This window comes from Erithacus rubecula (genome assembly GCF_903797595.1).
Source record: "Erithacus rubecula genome assembly, chromosome: 1".
Lineage (NCBI taxonomy): Eukaryota > Metazoa > Chordata > Aves > Passeriformes > Muscicapidae > Erithacus > Erithacus rubecula.
In genome coordinates this window covers 5,578,990-5,598,150 of record NC_136658.1, presented here as the reverse complement: position 1 = coordinate 5,598,150, position 19,161 = coordinate 5,578,990, and the positions used below count along the sequence as shown (strand labels likewise).

The 19,161-nt window shown below is 37.8% G+C and overlaps 1 protein-coding gene across 5 annotated transcripts in view; it reads left to right on the top strand.

Annotated features, from left to right (window-relative positions):
* The window catches only part of CADM2 (cell adhesion molecule 2), a 549,455-nt gene extending 532,858 nt beyond the window's left edge, over window positions 1-16,597 (top strand). For all 5 annotated transcript variants that reach the window (XM_079299722.1, XM_079299720.1, XM_079299721.1 and 2 more), the window contains 2 exons: window positions 7,173-7,298; window positions 8,873-16,597. In XM_079299722.1, coding sequence (XP_079155848.1) covers window positions 7,173-7,298; window positions 8,873-8,991 — 245 coding nt within the window. In that variant the 3' untranslated portion in view covers window positions 8,992-16,597. The remainder of the gene's footprint in view (window positions 1-7,172; window positions 7,299-8,872) is intronic.
* Window positions 16,598-19,161: the final 2,564 nt, after the last annotated feature.

The window sequence follows — 19,161 nt, the reverse complement described above, 5'->3', positions numbered from 1 at the left end:
CAGTTTATATGTGCTGTATATTAGTACACTGTTTTGTTCTTCTTTGCTTCAGGCACTGAAGGATAAAGAAGCTTGTCACATATTTTAAGTTCAGAATTGGTTAATAACAAAACACATTTTCAATGAATTTCACAACCAGCCCCTTTGGGCAGCTGCTCTTTGCAATTTAAATGAAGGTGCAGAAAGTTTCTTTTCCCTCTTAACAATAGTTTCACAAGTTTGGAGTACGTGTATTTCAATGGTTAGTAGTATATTACAAAAAGAGATTAAAAACACCTGTTTCAGCCTTCCAGGCCATGCAAGAGAAATTGAACTCTGGGGTGCCCAAATTAAGATGCTAAAAAGGGTAAATTCTACCTACCAGCATTTATCACAGACAGCACTAGTGCCACTTTTCCTAAGGCAAATACCTTGTCAGCCATCACTTCAGTCTAACCTGCTATCCATATTGTGGGAAAATTCCACTTCAGCCTTTTTTCTACTGATGTAAAACCAGATCTTTGAGGTTCTGTTTTGAGGTTTTGATTTTGAGGTTTTTGGTTTGTTTTGATTTTTTTTTAAGTTTTACCTTTTTCCCCCCAAACTTGCATTGGTAGGACAATTAAATATTTTATGAACCCTATGGCTAAATCTTGGCAATGACATTAATCTGAATACATTTCAAAACCCACGTTTGTGCCATAAACTGCAGAAATAAATCTCTGGTTTCCATGAGATTGTGCCTCATGGTTTTTTAATTAAATTATGGAAATACTGCCTTGTGAGCTGAGATAAGGAGGAGAAGCATGAAGGGTGGGCTTTGGGGAAAGGAGAAAAAGGTGAGGAGGCAAGGGTTCAGAGGTTATAAATTCCACCTACCCATGTGAAAAGCTTCAAACAGGATCTGTGCCACTGGACACCAAAGTATTTGCAATGGAGAAACACCTCTAATGAAAAATTGATTTTTGGGCAGAGATTTTGACAGAAGCTTTTGTCTCTATTAGGGCTTTTATAAAGACACTCTTCCTACACATTCCCTGGTATTTAATAAGCTCTGAGCCCCTGCTGCAACCTGTCCTCTCAGGTTAGTTATGAGAAAACAAGACTCTGAAGTTCTTTACTGTCTCTTCAAACTTGTTGTAATGGAGCCACAGTTCATAAGTAACTTGAACAGAGTGAAAGAGAATAATCACACAAGCTCTCATCTCCTTGGGAAATTAAGCTGATATGAAGAAAAAAATCACTGGGGAATATTTCTAATGTAATTTACATTCACTGATGGACTTCAGAAATCCTCAAACTATTCTCTCCTTATTGTCTCTTCAAGTTGTTGAAGTTTGTTCTCTGCTGCTTAGGACACTTCAAAGCAGTGCAGGTTTAGATATCTCATTATTTGCTGGATTTTCTCCAGAAATCTTCACAGTCTCCCACCACTCATTTTCACATTCACCTGGACCATTTTGATAGCCTTTCAAATAGGAGCTATTTATTTAATGTTTTCCTTTTTGAGTTTTCCCACCCTATAAAGCATATTGCTTTACTGATCTGATTTGAGCAAAGCACTTAAAACAATGGATTTTGCAAAAGTATGAAATACTGGTGGGTTGCACTGGGGGTTACAAAAAGTCCATGAATATGGAGAAAGAATCAGGAGTCATTTGAAGAGATTTTTCTGCCATATAAATTGTAACACAGAGCCATGGCCCAGGATACCTTATTGGAGCAAATCTGCTTTGCCACAGCATTTGATTATTTACCCAATCAATAAAAGTGACTGTAGGCTGGTGGGTTCAGTACTTCTGTGAGAAATGGGACAGCCCTTTCTTTACCCAGCCTTAAGGAACAGTAATTTATGAATAATACATTTACTTAATATCTTCATTTTATGAAAGCTATTTAAGCTCCACGGCAAATTAGGATATTTCCAATTTTTTTGTATAGTGGAAATGGTCAAAACAAGTTATTATTTTGGATGCCTCAAACCTAGGTCATCTCATGCTCAGAGTGATTTTTTTAACTTCAGCATATGAGCCAAAAATACATATTGATAAAATTCTGCAAAAAGAGAGGGCTACTTGAGCACATATTCCCCAAAATATGCCATTTCAGCATTCACAAATGTGCTTGTTTTGCCTTTGCTCAGGAAAGGGTTATCTGACCCTTTGCTGCAGCCTGCTCAGTCAAGTCTACTCTGCATAAATAAAAAGGAAACTTATGCATGAAGAAACTGAAATTAGGTGAATAATTAATATAAACTTTATGCAAAAGCATGAAAAACTATTCAAAAATTTCTCTGCTTATCTAAAGTGTGAATTCATATTAAAATATTCTTCACTGAAATTTTATCAGCAGGTCATAAAAAGAGCATATCTAGTTATTTATTAGATCTAAGGTTTATCTGATGTGTTTAATCTCTTAACAAATTAGGCCTTTTTCCCCCATTAGTCATTTAAAGAGTGTTATTTAATACAAGTGTGTGTTATTTCATTTCAATCTATTCACAGTTTGTGAAACAGTTACAGAGAAATCCCAGAAGCTGAAAATGGGTACATTGGCAATTAGTATTTTGAAGAAGCTTTCTAAATTTAGGGGGAAAAAAGAGCAAATAAAGGAGAATTATGAGGTTTTGTGTCATTATGTTTTTATAAGATTTTCTTAGTTTCATCAAAGGATGAAATAAGGAGAAAAAAGAACTGATCTCTGAAGATCTAGTCTGATTGCAAAATTGTAATTCCACTGTTTCAGGCCATGAAGAGCTGCCTGTGCTCATGAAGAAAAAACAGTATTTATTAAAACAGTAACAGTGTAATCTAATTTTTTTACCTTTTTTTTTTTTTTTTTTTTTTTTAAATGGAAACAACTGAATTTAAGTATTTATCTCACAGTTGCATACCTAAGATTTCATTTGCTGGAGTTGTGTGCATGGCAGGGTAGGATTTACTTGGTAAAGTCCATGAAACTTAAAACACAAATCTAAAAATAATATGAATAGTATTCTGCTTTCTGGAAAGCAAACTGTGGTTTCAGGAACTTTAATGGCAGTTGCTAACACTTGTGTCCAGAACACCTGAATGATTATGCATGTTGACTGCATAAATACTTAAAATACAAAAAAAAAAAGGTAGTTTCCAAATCCCTGTATTTCTGTCTTTGAGATACTGCTTGGGCACATTTTGAAACAGTAATTATTTATACCCTGATAGAAAGCCCCAGATCTATAATTCACTCGTGAGGCTTAGGTCATTTCATGAAAGGCAAAAGTATAGTGCATTGCTCTCTATGCATAATGTAGAGAATATTTATATTTAATGCTAGCATTATTTTTCTATGAGGAGACTATTCATGAGATATGCTTCCTGTTCAGAATGTTGTTTATGTTCTACAGATTGTCATTTTGAGATAGAAAAAAGGCTTGTTTCCCATGAAAATGTTGGCCACTTTTAAGAATCTTCCTTTATTTCCTTTGCTTCCACCTTTTCCTTTCTCTACTTCCTTTCCTTTTTCCTTTTTAACAAAGGAATTATTCACTGGTAATAAAATAGTAATAGGTTATGTGTAAGTTTTTGGGTTTTTTTCTGGACAAACTTCTCTAGCAATACCAAGTACTGTAATCTGGCTTTGATAGCAAGGTTGGAATTAGAGCAAAAAATATTATATTACTTTTGTGGTCCAATGAATACCTACCTTCATTTAATGTTGAAAGAATTCAGGCTATAGCAGTATCAGAATCTCATTAATCCACACTGATAGATGGAGCCCTTGTATTTAGGCTGGCTTTGGGTCACTTTGTGTAGTCACATCAGGTATGTCAGAGGAGGAGTGAGTCACTCTATGTCAGAAATCACCTGAGGATCAAAACACAGAGATGTATTTATCTCAGTGTATTGTGGGGATTTTTATCTGTAATGTTTATTAAAGCTCACAGAGGACATGTGTTGTATATCTGGGTATTGAGCTAAGGCTGTGCACTTCAATCAGCTTTGCACAAATGCCTGTAGATACAGTTCTGTGCTAACCCTTCTCTGGATTATGCTCTGCATCAGAAAGTGTATTATCCCTTAAAAGATCTCTTTTTATTTTTGTGTTAGCAGCAGGAGCCAGTTTTTAGTGGGAAAACATGTTCATGCTGCTCCTGTCCCAGAGCTGCCTAAGAGCATCTCCTGCAGGTCACACACAGGGCTGGAAAACGAGTCCAAATGGATCCTCCCTTTAGCTGCAGGGAGGATTTTTATTCATTGCCAAAGAAGGAGGAACTCTCTAGATGGCTCAAGCAGGCTGACATTCCTGCAGCAAGCTGCCACCTTCCATCTCCTCAAGGGAGCAGCCACCTCCTCCTTGCTCTGCTTGGAAAACAAAATCCCTGCCAGGCAAGGGAGAGAGTGGCTGAATGCTCCAAGCTCTTGCTTTGGGAAGGCAATGCTTCAGCACTCTTGCTTTCCCCTGTGAGTCTCCTGGTGCACAGGACTTGGGGTCAGATTTAATGGCCAAAATGGAGCCTATGTCCCTCTGGACTGGTGATTTGTTCTCAGTGTGGTGCCAGCACCAGCACCATGCCAGGAGGATGTGGAGGTGGAAGAGGATGCAGGGGAGCTGAGTTACAAGGTGTTTGTAGTTTTTTTGAGGCCAAATACCTATTATTTGCCATCATGTCCACAGAAGTGCTATGACCAGCTTCCCCAAAGTCCTTGTGGCAGCCAGAAGTGAAAGGGAGCTCAGAAAGCCAGCAATAAGTGACAAAGTCCTCCTGCCTGATGAGTCCAGTGATTGTTAAGAGCAGAACTGAACCTGTATCAGTGGCCACACCACTCTGTGCTCCAGCAAGCCTGAAAATGTAGCTGCAGGAGGGGAAAACATGATTCTTTTCTTTCATCCATGGAACATTATATTTATATACACGTGCATTTGTAGATCTTGGAGTCACAGAATATCATGAGTTGAAAGGGACCTTAAAGATCATCTAGTTCCATGGGCAGGGACACCTTCCAACTAGACCAGGGTGCTCAGAGCTCCATCCATCCTGGTCTTGAACAGTTCCAGGGATGGGAGAGCCATACCTTCTCTGTGCCAACACCTCACTGCCCCAGCAGTGAAAGATTTCTTCCTAAAGTCTAGTCTGAACCTGCTCTTAGTTTGAAGTTATTTCCCATTGTCCTGTCATTACATACCCTTGTAAACAGTGCCTCTCCATCTTTCTTGCAGGCTCCCTTCAGGTACTGGAAGGCCACAATTAGGTCACCCAAAATCCCATGTCTCCTCCAGGCTGAAAAATTCCAATTCTTTCAATCTTTCCTCATAGGTGAGGTTCCCCATCCCTCACATCAACTTGGTGGCCTCCTCTGGTTTCACTCCAGCAGGTTCCTGTGCTTCCTGTGCTGGAAACCTCAGGACTGGATGCAGTTCCCCAGATAGGATCTCAGAAGAATGGCTCAGTGGGATAGAATCCCCTCCCTGGACTGCTGCCCCTGGTGCTGTGGATGCAGCCCAGGACACATTTGGCTTTCTGGGCTGCAAGAGCACAAGGCCAGCTCCTGTCCACCCAGCAGCACCCCCAAGTCCTTCTCAGCCACACTGCTCTGGACTCCCATACCAGATCTATCTATACATCTTCCTGCCATATAGCAATCCTGGTCAGCAGAATGTAATTATGGCATGATGGAATCACACCTCCTCAGCATTATCAGAGGCCTTTCTATCATCTTTACAGACTTGCCCTCTCTTGTGTGTAAATATTTTTCCTGCCTTTCCCTTTTACAAAGCAAAGAAGTTGTTTGCAAACTATTTGAAGAATATAAACAGCTCCTACAAGGGAAATGCCCTTGAAGCAGTGAGAGTGGAATGATTGCAGCATATAGTACATGCTAATAACATCTTCAGAGAATTACTATTACTTGATAGCAGAGGCGTTTTCATTATAATAGGAACCATGTCATGATCCTCAGATTAAAATTTTACTTTCTTCTGCATTAATCTGTTGAGTCAACAGTCACAGGTTACTGGTTCACTGTTAAAAGCTCTGAGGAATTACTCACCCCAAAGTAGTGCCATTTCCCATGGTTGTCTCTTTGCAGCTTCTGTGAGGCATTGAGCAACAGAACAGGCAAATAACCAGCACAGACACTTGAATCTGACAGAGTTCCCAGTGCTCTGCACAGAGCTGGAAAAAGGAACCTGCTGATTCACTCTGCCATTAGAAAATGTGTGGATGACACCATGAATGTGGGGGAGTGTTGATTTGTTGGAGGGTAGGAGGGTTCTGCAGAGGGACCTGGATCAATGGGCTGGATAGAACAGTGTGAGATTTAACAGCACCAAAGTGCAAGCTGTGACAGAGGAGGTTTAAGCTGAGCTTTGGGAAGAGTTTGTCACAGAAGGAATGATTGGGCATTGGGATGGGCTGGCAGAGAGGGAGTGGAGTCACCGTCCTTGGAGGGGTTTAAGAGACTGGATGTGCCATGGACTGGTTGACAACCTGGTGTTACTTCTTGGGTTGGGCTTGATGATCTCAAAGGTCTTTTCCATCCCAGCTGACTGTGATTCTGTGATATCTGTTACAGCTTGCTCGCACTGGGTGCTAATTGGGCATCTGTAGTAAACTCACAAACTGATGCTTGAGTCTGAATGATGAGTTTCAGGTTGCCTGGTACCTTTATCTGACCAAATCCATGCAGGCTCAGCCATGTGCAGAGGAGCTTGGCAGGGCTGCACTTTATCTGCCTTGTTACTTCTGGTGCAAGAGGGCAGGAATGAGAGGAAGAGAACATATAAGGGTTCCCCACTGAGAATCAATTCTATAAATTATGTATTATGCAGACACTATTCTGCTGATGCTATCTGATCCTCAATTCTCACTTCCTTGTTTTTCCTTCTATAAATAGCTATGGCCAGGTTTTCAGTTGTAAAATGACGAGGACAAAGCTAGAAACCTTTTCCATTTAATAACCTCTGCCAATGAAGAATAAGGTAATTTTTTCATAGCTGTGATGTCCTCGGGGTTTTAACAATCTGGGAATACAAGCAGCACTGTGTTGTTGATAAGATACTGGGAGTAAAAGTGGGAATAACCATGCTGAATATTAAAGAGGGAAATGCCCTATTTTCAGGATGATCAGTATAAAACTTGGTATTATGAATTTTCCTGTAATTTTTTTTTTCTCTGTGTGGGACCATTTTTGCTTTTTTGTCTCTCCCTCTAGATCCAAACGCTTTGGCTGGACAGACTGGACCTGACCACGCTCTTATAGGAGGAATAGTGGCTGTAGTTGTCTTTGTAACATTATGTTCTATAATTCTCCTTGGTCGATACCTGGCAAGACATAAAGGTAGGACACATACAGTGGCAGTTCAGTCACTCTTGGAAGCAAGGCATGATTTCACCTGGAAGTGCCATTCCCTTCCACCTTCCCCCCTCTGCTAAATGGTTTGAACAAAAAGTAGTTCTCAGTCCAGTTGCAAGGGAATTTTGACCAGTTTTCCAGTGGGCTGGCTAAGGCAAAGGACATGAGGTTAGAGCATGCTCAAGGTCATCTTATAAATCAGTGTAAGGGGTAAGATTGCCCCTTGGCTCTGGATCTTAACCCTGATACTTGATTACATGTTCTCATCATGTTCTCATAGTTTTAACTAGTCTATCAATTCAGCAGGATATATATTAATTGAGTGAATAAGATCGTTCATTTTAATGGATTATGCTCATATTTTAAATATATGTTTAAAAGATAATATTTGAATCCAGTGGTGAATTTTCAAATCAGTTTATCAGTAATCCTGCTGGAATAAGTGGTTCATTCCTGGGGCTAGCTTTACTTTGTCCTGTGGTTTTACCTTTATAATTCTGGTCCCTTCATTTTCAGTCCCCTCTGCCACTAAAGATAACAGGAATGGAGTGACACTGAATTCTGACTTCTCTATGATTTGATTTTGACCTAGTTAGTTCTAAAATTATGCTTTGAGATTTAACCTCTGTACAGCTCGGAGGCCTATTGCTAAAACTTGGTTGAATCCTTTTCCACACCCCTCAAAAAGAAATTAAAAAAAGAGGATGAGTGTTGGCATTAATTCAGTAACTCTCATTTTAGATAGGATAATCATACACCTAGCAAACATAAATTGATAAAAAATATAATTTCAATTTGATTGGACTACATAGGAGGAAATCAGAATTTTTTGTAATGAGCCAGTGAAAGTGTGTCTCTTTTGTTTTACTTTCCTGAAATGAACTGTTGTGCATCTTATGCCAACATAAATAATGCTTTCCTGAAAGGGAAATTCAACTATTCTATACCTTTTGTTTTCACTGATATCCAGAGAATAAGAATAGCTGTGATATATAATATGAGTTGGTTCAGTTAATAAAACTGCCTCAGTTTTGTAATTCTTGGAACCTACTATGATATAATTCTGTAAAATGAAAGGCTAGATATGATCAAGAAAAAACAGAAATACAAATGATCAGTGGCCAGGCCATTAAAAATAACCTTTTTTAAAAAGCAAGCATGTTTATGAATATCTAAGTCCTCAAAATTGCTTTGTTTTTGATGGATAGCTATTTCATGAAGTAACCAAGATTTTATCAGTTATTCTGTAATTGAAAAATATATTGCATACTACTTCAGTTAGATAGGGTTTTACTAAAATATTTCCTCGATTTGTTGTGGATATACTAGAGTCTGTATATGTGCCTTTGCCAGTATAAGTATCAGTGTAAATATTTCTTAAGCAAACTGCAAAGTTGAGCACACATTTATGATGTATACTAAAAACTGTAAGAATATCTTTCATTCATTAAAAAATTGGAGTACATTGTTTGACATATATTTCTTATAATGCAGTGTAAAAAAACCCTAATCTTTCTCCTTTTTTTTTTTTTTCTTTTCTCTTGTACTGATTCCTACAGGAACATATTTAACAAATGAAGCAAAAGGAGCTGAAGATGCACCTGATGCTGACACAGCCATTATCAATGCAGAAGGCAGCCAAGTCAATGCAGAGGAGAAAAAAGAGTATTTCATTTAGATGCAGAGCTAGAATCTTGGAGTTTTTTCTTATCAGGCTGACTGCTGGAGAAAACTGGCTATCATTTCTCAGAATTCATTTCTGCCATCTTCTGCTATCTTTATTAACTCACATTCCTGCTATAGGTAGCCAGTTTACACCAACAACCAGCTGTTGACATCATCATTCTGTAATTACAGTATCATGCATAAAACAGGACATTTCTTATTGCCTAAAAATCATATCCACTGCTCTCTTAACATACAGTGCTTGAATATACAGCCTTAACAATGTTAATCATCATCTTAATCCAAGTTTTCTACATATTTAAGTGTTATGCAGCTTTCTTTTCCAGTTTTCTTTTATCATGTCCCTACTAGTATGTCATAGAACAAAATTCATAACAAGTACTATTAGGTAAAGTCCTAATTTACTTACAGCAAATGTTAAGTCTAAGATTAGAAGTTTACAAAGAATATTTTATATCTGTCTATCTATAATTCAAAAAGCAAATTGTTTTTGAAACATATGCCCTTGGAAACACATATTGAAATTTGTTTAGTATAGTTTCCTGTATATTTTGGATTTGGTGGGAAAAAAAGACCAGTCCAGTGAATTTCTTGTTTTGTTTTCCTTTGTTTTGTTATGATTTAAATGGTACCTTGACAGCAGTGCCATGTTTCAGTGGTGAAAACATGCTGAATAGCTATACAGATTCTTCAAATTTAGGTAATAGAGCTTCTTTTGAAACAGTTTTCCTGCCCTTTTACTGGCTTTTGGGATCACAAAGATTAGAGAACTTTCTGAGTAATTTATGTTTTTATAATTTATTTGCTAAATGTGAATTCACCTGCCTACTCAAATTTGATGTGTTCATGGGGCACAATTGCAAGGCATTTTAGTGTCTGTATATAGTGCATATAATAAATTCAATTAAACATTACTTGATACATATTCAACTTTTTTGGCAGTAGCTAAGTCAGTCACAAGTAAGCATTTTCTAATGTCCATTATATCCCTTTAGATATGACTCAAAATGAATATTCTGAGTAGATAACATGTGTTAGTATTTTTTTTGTCTGTATGTCCTAGCACTGTTCAGCAGCAAACTTTTCTAGTTCTTGTTAATTTTTTCTTTGTTATACAATGGAAGCACAATGTTATATGGAAAGGTAGTTTTAAGCTAACAACCAGTGCACAGCCTCAGGTTTTAAATTACAACCACATTTGATTATTATCCTTAAAAAGTACTATTGAGTTGCTAAAATTCTCAATTTTTAATTTGGCAGTTCCAGAGCTGCTTCTCTATGTTGGTTTGCCAAAAAAAGAAAAAAAATTAAAAAAAAAAAAAAAAAAAAAAAAAAAAAAAAAGAAAAAGAAAAAATAGAAGTGTTAAAACAAAAGATATATGTTTTGTGTATACAGTAAATGGACTAATTCTTTATATTAAATTCCTGTCTATGCATTTTGTGAGGTACAAACTTATGTCACCGTGAATGATAGAGAATTCCTGCCATGCTTTTAGCTCCACAGTGAAGGTCTCTGTTTGGATTATTTCTGAAATTTTTTTGTGTAATTGACAGCTGAAAAATCACATGCTCTTAAATATGACAACAAAACACTGTAAGCCCATTGGCTTATTTCCTCTTCCAATGAAAAGAAAAGGTTGCCATAAGAGGTCTTGGAAATGATTCTACACTGGAGAATGCAAGTTAGTCTAGTTGGAGCTCACTTTGCTCCTGTGTTTTGCACCTTTGACAAAAGAAGTATTTCTCTCTGGTTGATGTATTTGTGAAGCATAAAAGCATGATGGTCTGCTGTAAAGGACTTTCTCCTGGGATTTTATTTTTGTGTGGGGAAGGGAGAATTTGGAATACGACATCATGTGGTATGGTAAAATGGAAGATAAAGGTGCTGTGACAGATTATTTATCAGAAGAATATAAACCTTTTAAGGACAATATTAGAGTATTTTAATTGTTTTTGTTGAAGCATTTATCTTGTTAATTTCTAAGAAAAAAGGGTGACGTCAATCAAAGCAGCACTTTTTTTCAAAATATACAGACATAAATAATATGATGTGGTTGAGTGTTAACATAATAAATCATATACAGTATGACATTTTAAAGAAATAAGTCTGCATTGATGTGATTGCATGCTTGTTTTTACAGTTCACTCCATACCCATCTGTGGAAAAATGCAATAATATGTTAATATAATATGGTAGTTTGAGAGAACCAGGTAGGTGCTACTAGACACATTGAAAACTAGTATAGGTTTACAAGATATTCATGTCTTTCAAAACATAAACATGTAAAAGGCTGGCAAAGGAAGTCATTCAGTTTAATACCAAAAATATGGGTTCATGTCACAGCAGTAATGACATTAGCTATAGTACAGTATCAAAGTTTTATTTCAGGACCTGGGGCCCAGTTCAACTAAGCTTTTAAGCACATAGTGAGCTTCAGGCATCAGAGAGGTTCCCTTGGAGTATAAGGCACTGTTCACATGCTTAAAAATGAAGTGCTTCCCTGGATGAGGGCCTTATTTGCTCAAGTGGAATTCCCCACCAGCGTGGTGTTCACGCCTTCCTTCATCCTTCCTAATTCCAGCTCGCTTGAATCGTAGGGTTGTTACTTGAACCATTACCCAGCCAAGGTCAGGTAGGACCTTCAAAAGCAGGATTGGTCTTGTGGTAACCATTTCAAACCATATTCTCCAGTGGCATAGAGACAGCATTTCAACTTGGAAAAAAAAAAACAAAACAAAACAAAACAACCCAGATGTAAATTGTATTGTTAAAACTGTTTTGTTTTATTTCATTTTGTTTTCCATTGGCTTCCAATTAAAACTCTTCACATGTGCTCATTTTTAACCCATGTGATCTTCCATTGTCTTGCACCTGTGATGTCCCTTGCAGCTGTGCTCAGCAGGTGTGGAAAGCCCCACACAGAGCATTCTACTTGGGTGGCACTTAGCAGATCTGGTCTTCACGGGTTCAAATTCCTACATGGGGTGTAAAGAGCATCCCTCTTTTCTGTAAGCAGAGTCATGGCTCAGCTTTAATGACATTAAGTAGGCTAAAAGCCAGTTTTCCATTCCTTTTGCCCAAGTTCCCATTCTGAGGAAAAAATAAAAAATAAAAAAAAAAGTTTTTATGATGGTGTGAGGCACCCAGCGAGTGTATAAATTGGAGGCTCTGAATGGGAACTACCTTCACTAAAATGTGTGTGACATCCTATCCCTCACTCCCTTGCAGAGTAGTTTTCTCCAGACCAGGTAGCTAGTTTCTGCCAGTGTACTGTTTACAGTGTCAATTGCTGATTATTTTTAAATTTTTTGATGTAGACTTTTTTGTTTGTGTTTGTTTTTGGTTTTTTTAATGCTTCAAGAACATTCTCATGATCTGAACAAGAAAGTGGTGCATCAGAAGACAAGGGGTGCATCACCCCACTCTTTTAGTGTCATCTGACAAACCAAGAGACAGTTTAAGGAACCTGATGTTTAACTTGAGGCTTAGAGTTTAAGCTAGAACATCTCAATAAGTTTCCACATCACTAAGGATGGTTCATCTTGCACTGAGACTCCCTCTCTTAAAGGAACACACGAAGAAAACCAACTTTTCTGAGACATGAAAGTTAACATCTTGTGTGTTTTCATTGCAGTATAATATATATATATAAATATAAATATATATATATACAGCTATTTCAATGAAAAGGAAGGACAGAGTCATCTGTAATTATGTAATTCATGATTGTAACAGCACTGAAGTTACCATGTACGCACATGTACAGTAGCTCTTTCAACAGTTACAGTGTAGTTACATGTAATTCCCTGTAACATAGCAGTTCTGGTGTAATTTAGTGCCACTTATTGTAAAGTGTTACCAAAAGGAAAACGGACTTCTTACCTTTAGAATTCTGTTCGAATTAAAGGTAAGTTTATTCAATTAACATCATTAAATCTGATCTTGCGTTTCTTAATTAAGGAGGTGCTTTAAAACTTTCATGTTCACACTGCAGCTTCCCCCACCACCTACCCAGACTCCTCCAAATGTCTAATCTACACTCCTAGGAAATGGTAATCTTTGATGAACATACCAAAAATCCCAGCTACTCCAACTTCAATTGAACAAGCTGTCTAATAAAGAAAAACAGCAACAACAAAAATGATGAGTAATGCTTTTTATTAAGTGGCACAAAGTACACACTAAAAACTATGCAAAAATATAGGTAAATACAGTGTACTTACATGTAAGTATCTTGTACTTGCTGTGTATGGATATTGGAAAACCATGTAATTATAATATGCATTTTGGTTATTTCAAGCAGGGGGTGACCCCTAACAGTCACAAGGGAAAAGTGGAAGGTACATCTACAAGCAGTGGATATCCTAATGCAATATGTGTAATTCCTCTACTTGCAATGACAATTAATTTATAAAAAAAAAAAAAATGTTTAGACTGCTCCTCATTCTCACCAGCTTTGCTTTCCATTTCTTGGAGCACCATTAAATACCACTGAAACACCTTTAGGCAAAGTAAGACACTGACTCCTCTATTGGCTTTGCTACCAGCACTCTGAATGTCTGGCAACACTGTTCTGTAATCTTATTTCTGGCTCAACTGCACAAGTTTCATCTTTTTTTCTGTCCTCAAGGGAGCCTAGTATGTTAAGATGCTGAAATATGCTGCCATATGCCCTGGTATTTTTAGCATGAACAGAGAAAGAGAGAGAGAGCTGCATTCTTCTGACCCCTGTTTTGCTGAATCTCCTCACCTGGAATTTCCACTACTTGCTCAGTAACGCCAGGCAATCTTGAATTGCAAGTACAGAATGCTTCCATTACAGTACAGAGGATGCCTTTAATGAAAAAACTAATGTTTTTGTAAACATGAAGTTTTGTATTGTAGATCTTTTTACTTCTTGACACTTTTCCTTCATGCCCTTCCAGGAGAAATGCACCGAAAGACAGGTAACATAGAATAGCAAAAGACAAGAATTTTTTTGGTAAGCCTTCTTGTGATTGCCATTGTTATGACCCTCCTTTGTGTCCTGTGTAACAGGCAAATAAATGTATTTAGCAACTGCCATTAGCATCATTCCACACTATACTATTCCTAGAATATGACATCTACCTCTTAGTCTAAATAATAGCTATGAGATATTTGTATGCATTTTAAATACTATTGAATCTTTGCTTTAGTCTTGAAATTAAATCACTGTATGATTTTTTTTCTGTTAAAAATAGGTAAAAATATTGCCTGGGTTCATAATTCTTGCCCTGTTCTTATTAATTTTGGTATAGTTTTAGCTTTTTAACAGGGCATAAGGACACAGCCTCAGCTGGTATAAATCAGCTTCACTCTGTTGCCTTAAATGTGGGCCAATTTACGCTGGCTGGGGATTCATCCCAAACAGCTTAAAAATAAACTTCTATAACACATCAATATTTAGTCAGCTCTAGATAATGATTTGCAATCAAACTGCAACACAATTCTTCCTAGTAAGGCATGCACGTATGAAGAGAAACCTTAAAAAGCACATGCAAGCTTTTGAATTAAATATGCAATATCAACACTGTTGAGATATCCTGACTTGTCTCTTACTTATTTAAACATAATATTGCCAGGGCATGTTTACATTAAAAACACTTAATGCATGGGGAGCAGAGAAGGACTATTGCAAACAGCAGGAGAAAATTAAATTAATAGAGAAGTCTTTGATGTCAACAGAACTGAGTAGAAGCTCTTTTCAGAGCAGGTTTTCCTACAGGGTTTTTCAGGGTGGACCTAAGGCTTCTAAAACACATGGAAGTTGTTTACTCAGCATTAAGAGAAGCTAGCACAGTTCCTTCTTGCTATTGAGGAATCTTACCCAGCACTCTGCACTTCTTTTAACTCAGGAGAAAATAAGGGTACAAACATGGTTGAACAGCACACTTCTGTATCACTCCACATCCTCAGGATGCTCCAAGCCTCGTGCGCTTCCAGCAGCCCTTAAGGGAATTCTTCCAGCATCTAGGAATCATCCTGTTGCCAAGCTGTGTTCATTTTCCTCAGCAATGTTTAATGTACTCACAACCAGAGAGAGGGTGTGAAGCCAATTTTAATGAGTCTGTAGTTCTAGGGGCTTTCAGAGCCTTGAAGTAGATGGGGAAAAAAAAAATTAAAAAAAAAAAAAAAATTCTTCATGGCTTCTGTGTTTACTGTAGGTCTGCCCTCCACATTGTGTGTCTTAATTCATTTATTCTCTGCTGGGCTAAAAGCAGTGGTCTAATTGGAAAGGAGGAAGGAAAAGTATCTCCTGTAAAAGGAGGAGTGTGTGCTACTATTAAAGAAAAGTTCAAGGGTTGTTGTTTGTTCCCTTTTTTAAGATTTCAGGTGCAAAGCCAAGCCTGTTGGGGTCAGCACTTTAAGCACTTTCCCTGTGTTCAGGGTCAAGCCAGCAGTGTTTCATGCGTGAGCTCTGATCTCATGTTTCAGCACAAACTACAGACAGCCTTAGCCTGCCCTTATGCATAGTGCTGAAAATCACCAATGCTATTTTCTTCTAAACATGATAATTTTCTCAGTCTTGTTCTCAAATGAAATATTGAAGTGTTTTTATAATAGGTGTAAAGGGAGAGAGTTTAAAGTAATAGCTTGTAAAGAAGATTGTAAGGATGATCATCAACTCTTTTATGTTGATTATAAAGAGGATAGTCTTTAATTGCTGGGCTGATTTCGTTATAATTTCCTCTTTCTCTCCTTTCTATGCATATTGATTAATGTTAGTAAATATGCAGTTGCACATGTTGTCCTTTTTCAGTGAACACAGATTTGCTTATACCCCTATATAGCTTTCATAGAAATATGCAAATATAACCTACAGTCATCTGCTTCTGCCAAAACAGTGAGCCAAGAGAGTGAACTCATGGATTACTGGATTCATATATGTCCTGCTTCCATCACAATTGAGTACAGTACGCCTATTGATTTCAAAAGAACAAGGCTCAAATCCTTAATGCACATGTTTGAGTTGCTATTTAGCTCTTTTTCAAAAGAATTATAAAGCAATCCTTGTGTATCCTTTACTTTTAGCCCAGATATTTTATAACTACAAAACCCCTTCAGTTCAGCAGGAAGTTTCCTAGAATAAATAATAAGGCATAATTTGTGAAAGGACTATAACAACTTCATCTATTCATGGTCAGTGTAAGTGTATTCTCTTAGGAGCCCTGGTGTATTTTACTCTTACACTGGCAATTTATGGCCCTGAGAAAGATATATTTGAATGGTTCAGAAATACAACCACTAACCTGTAAAAAAAAAAAAAAAAATCCATGGGAATTAAACATATTGCACTGATGATAAGACACATCAATTTCATTATATTTCCTCATTAATAACTTTAAGCAGACAAAATGCATATTGTAATGTTGGGTACATGACACTTGCATGTTGCTATGCCTATATACTTACAAAGTATTCAATGTGTACTTGGTGGCGCTTAAAAATGTCATGTACAATTCTTCTAAACATTCTTACAGGGTTCCCATTTGCACTTCATCTTTCAGAAAAGTCTTGTCAGAAAATTGTCTGATGAATATTATTGAGAAAAAAAATAAAATTTCAATTTTAGTTATCTGTTGGACATTTCTGAATTGTCTATTCATTTTATATATTACCTGGTGCTTGCCAGTTTGGCAGTGGAGTTGATTTAGACCAGTGGCTGTACACACAGACTGTTCACTGAGCAGATTTTGCTGTTTCCAGTAGAATTGTTGCAATCATACTCTCTTTGAAGTATTAATTCTGAGATTTTTAACAATAATCCATAGAAATTATCTGTGAGACAGAATTTCAAATTCTATTCTTTGATTTGATGTTTATATACTATTTATTGTGTATTGCTTTATAGTTTCTTCTGACTGACAAAGTAACAATTGTCAGATGCCATCCTCACTGTAGGGGAAATTCATCCTTTTGAAGAGGTCAAGTGATGAAAAGCATTTAAACCTGTGGGACTTAAATGGTGGATTAGCCCTCTTGAAGGAGCTAGGGAATTCATGCAAGGTTTTCTGCACCACTTACCGTGTTTGAGTTGATGTTGTAAAGGGCAAGAAGGCCACCAGTCTCAAAGGGAGAGGGACAAATGTCAGAGGAAAGAGGAAATTCTGAGTGTGTCTGTGTTTATGAAAAAGAAACCAGTCCCAGATTGGCCCCCTGTGCAGAGGATTTACAGTGCTCTTGCCCATCTCAGTTTTCCTGTGACCTGAACTAAGCACACATTTGACAAATGTAGAGTCTTGTTGGATTCATTGGATAAATTCTTATATTTATAGCTTCTTTTCACTAAACCAAAATATGTCCTCCTCACTGATTTTTGAAGTGTAATAAGAAGCTTTTTAAATACACCAGCAACACAGATTTTCACATTTGTCACATGCCATGTGACATGTCACATGTCACATTTTCACTCAGTCACATGCCTGTGATTTTTAGGGCAAAGCATGCTGGAAGTCTACAGTGTTCCCAAGCAAAATGACACAATCCAGAAAATGTCACAGTCCAGCAAGTGATGTGATCCACCCCTGGATTTGTAATTTTCTGCATTCAATCTGTAATTTTAGTACCATCCTGGTTTCTGTCACCAGCCAAAAATGTACCCAGAGGTAACTGCACTTTACTCTGTGCCTTTCCCTGGTTGAGAGAAGTTTCTTATAGTTATCAACCTGGTACATCCCTCAGATGGTTCCCTTAACAAAAGTCCTGCATCTGTAAATGCTGCTAACAGGATTTTTTTTTTTCATCAACAACCAACAAAATCCCAGCCCTCTTTCCCACTTTCTGTGGTAAAAAACAATGATAGCCCCTTTTTCTATGGGTTTTTGGTTTGGGTTTGGTTTGGTTGGATTTTAGTTTAGAGCTTTGTCTGTTTTCAAACGGGGAAACAAACAGGCTTTCTTTTAAACTATAAAGACTGCCTGAAATTGCACTGAACACTGAGAATAATTTCATTGGATACAGAGTGTCTGTACCAGCCTGCCATGGCATTATACACATTAAACACTGACGTGTAAGAGGGGCTCCTTGCCCCTTTTAACAGTGATCGGGCACCTGCATGAAGATACACAGAGTTTTTCAAAGGAAATGTCATAGAGGAACACTTGGCCCAGCCCCTTTGGTAAGTGTAAGGTAAAGGTAAGTGCAATTAGTGAAATTCAGAGATAATTAAGTGGGGATAATGAAGATGGTTCCTTGCTTGACAAAGAGTCATAGTGTGTTGCCTTCTGGTCCTGCTCCAAGCACTTGGCAATATCCTGAGCCATGGGAGGGCACTTTTGATTATCTCTGGGCTCCTTGCTTGCCCTAGCTCTTCCTCCTGCTGAGTTTGCAGCAATAGCTTCTCTGCTGCTCAGGGGGCTGGGGCCTTATTGATTCTGCAAGCTGCACACAGGAAGAAAAGAAGACAAGAGAGTGTTTTGAAGCAAGCCGGAAAGATTTTTTAGAAAGAGGCCTCTCCTTTATTCTGTGGCAACTTAACAGGAAATTAGCACTGCTGTCAGCTGGTGAGGATAGCAACCATTCCTGCTTGGAGTATTGAGGGGGAGGACATCCTCTGGGCCCTGCCAGCTGGGTGGAGGAAGGAGGGAGCAGAGAGAGGAGGAGAGCTGCACATGCCAGGAGCACAGGGGACAGGTTTGTCCCTCTCTAGCTGTAGGACCAGAGGGGGTGGTTTTTCTTTTCAGCCTGTATTCATGGCTGGAGGTGCAAAAAGAATCTGATCCAACCAGGTTTGCAGAGCCACTGAACAGCAATAAACATCTCAAATGGTGATGCCATCCCCTGGCAAGCAAGCAGCGCTTCCCACTTCAAGGATTTTGAGTTTGATTGAACTTCGAGAGAGGTGGGGATTTATAAAAGACAAAGAAAAGAAAAAGGGAGAAGAAAATCAGAATTTGAACCTTGACAGACAAGGTTGGACAGAAAGTTCAAGCAACAGAAAATAAAATAATATCATTTGCAAGGGCTTTTAGTCCTGTGCCATGGCATTAGCCAACCCTGTCTCAGGAGAAACAAAATATTTTATATAATTCTGTACTTTTTCCCATGCATTTTCTTTTTTTCTGGAGCATCTAATGGTAACCTCAGAGACAAAAGCACATATACTATGATCCAGTTAAAGTACATCATTACATTACAGTC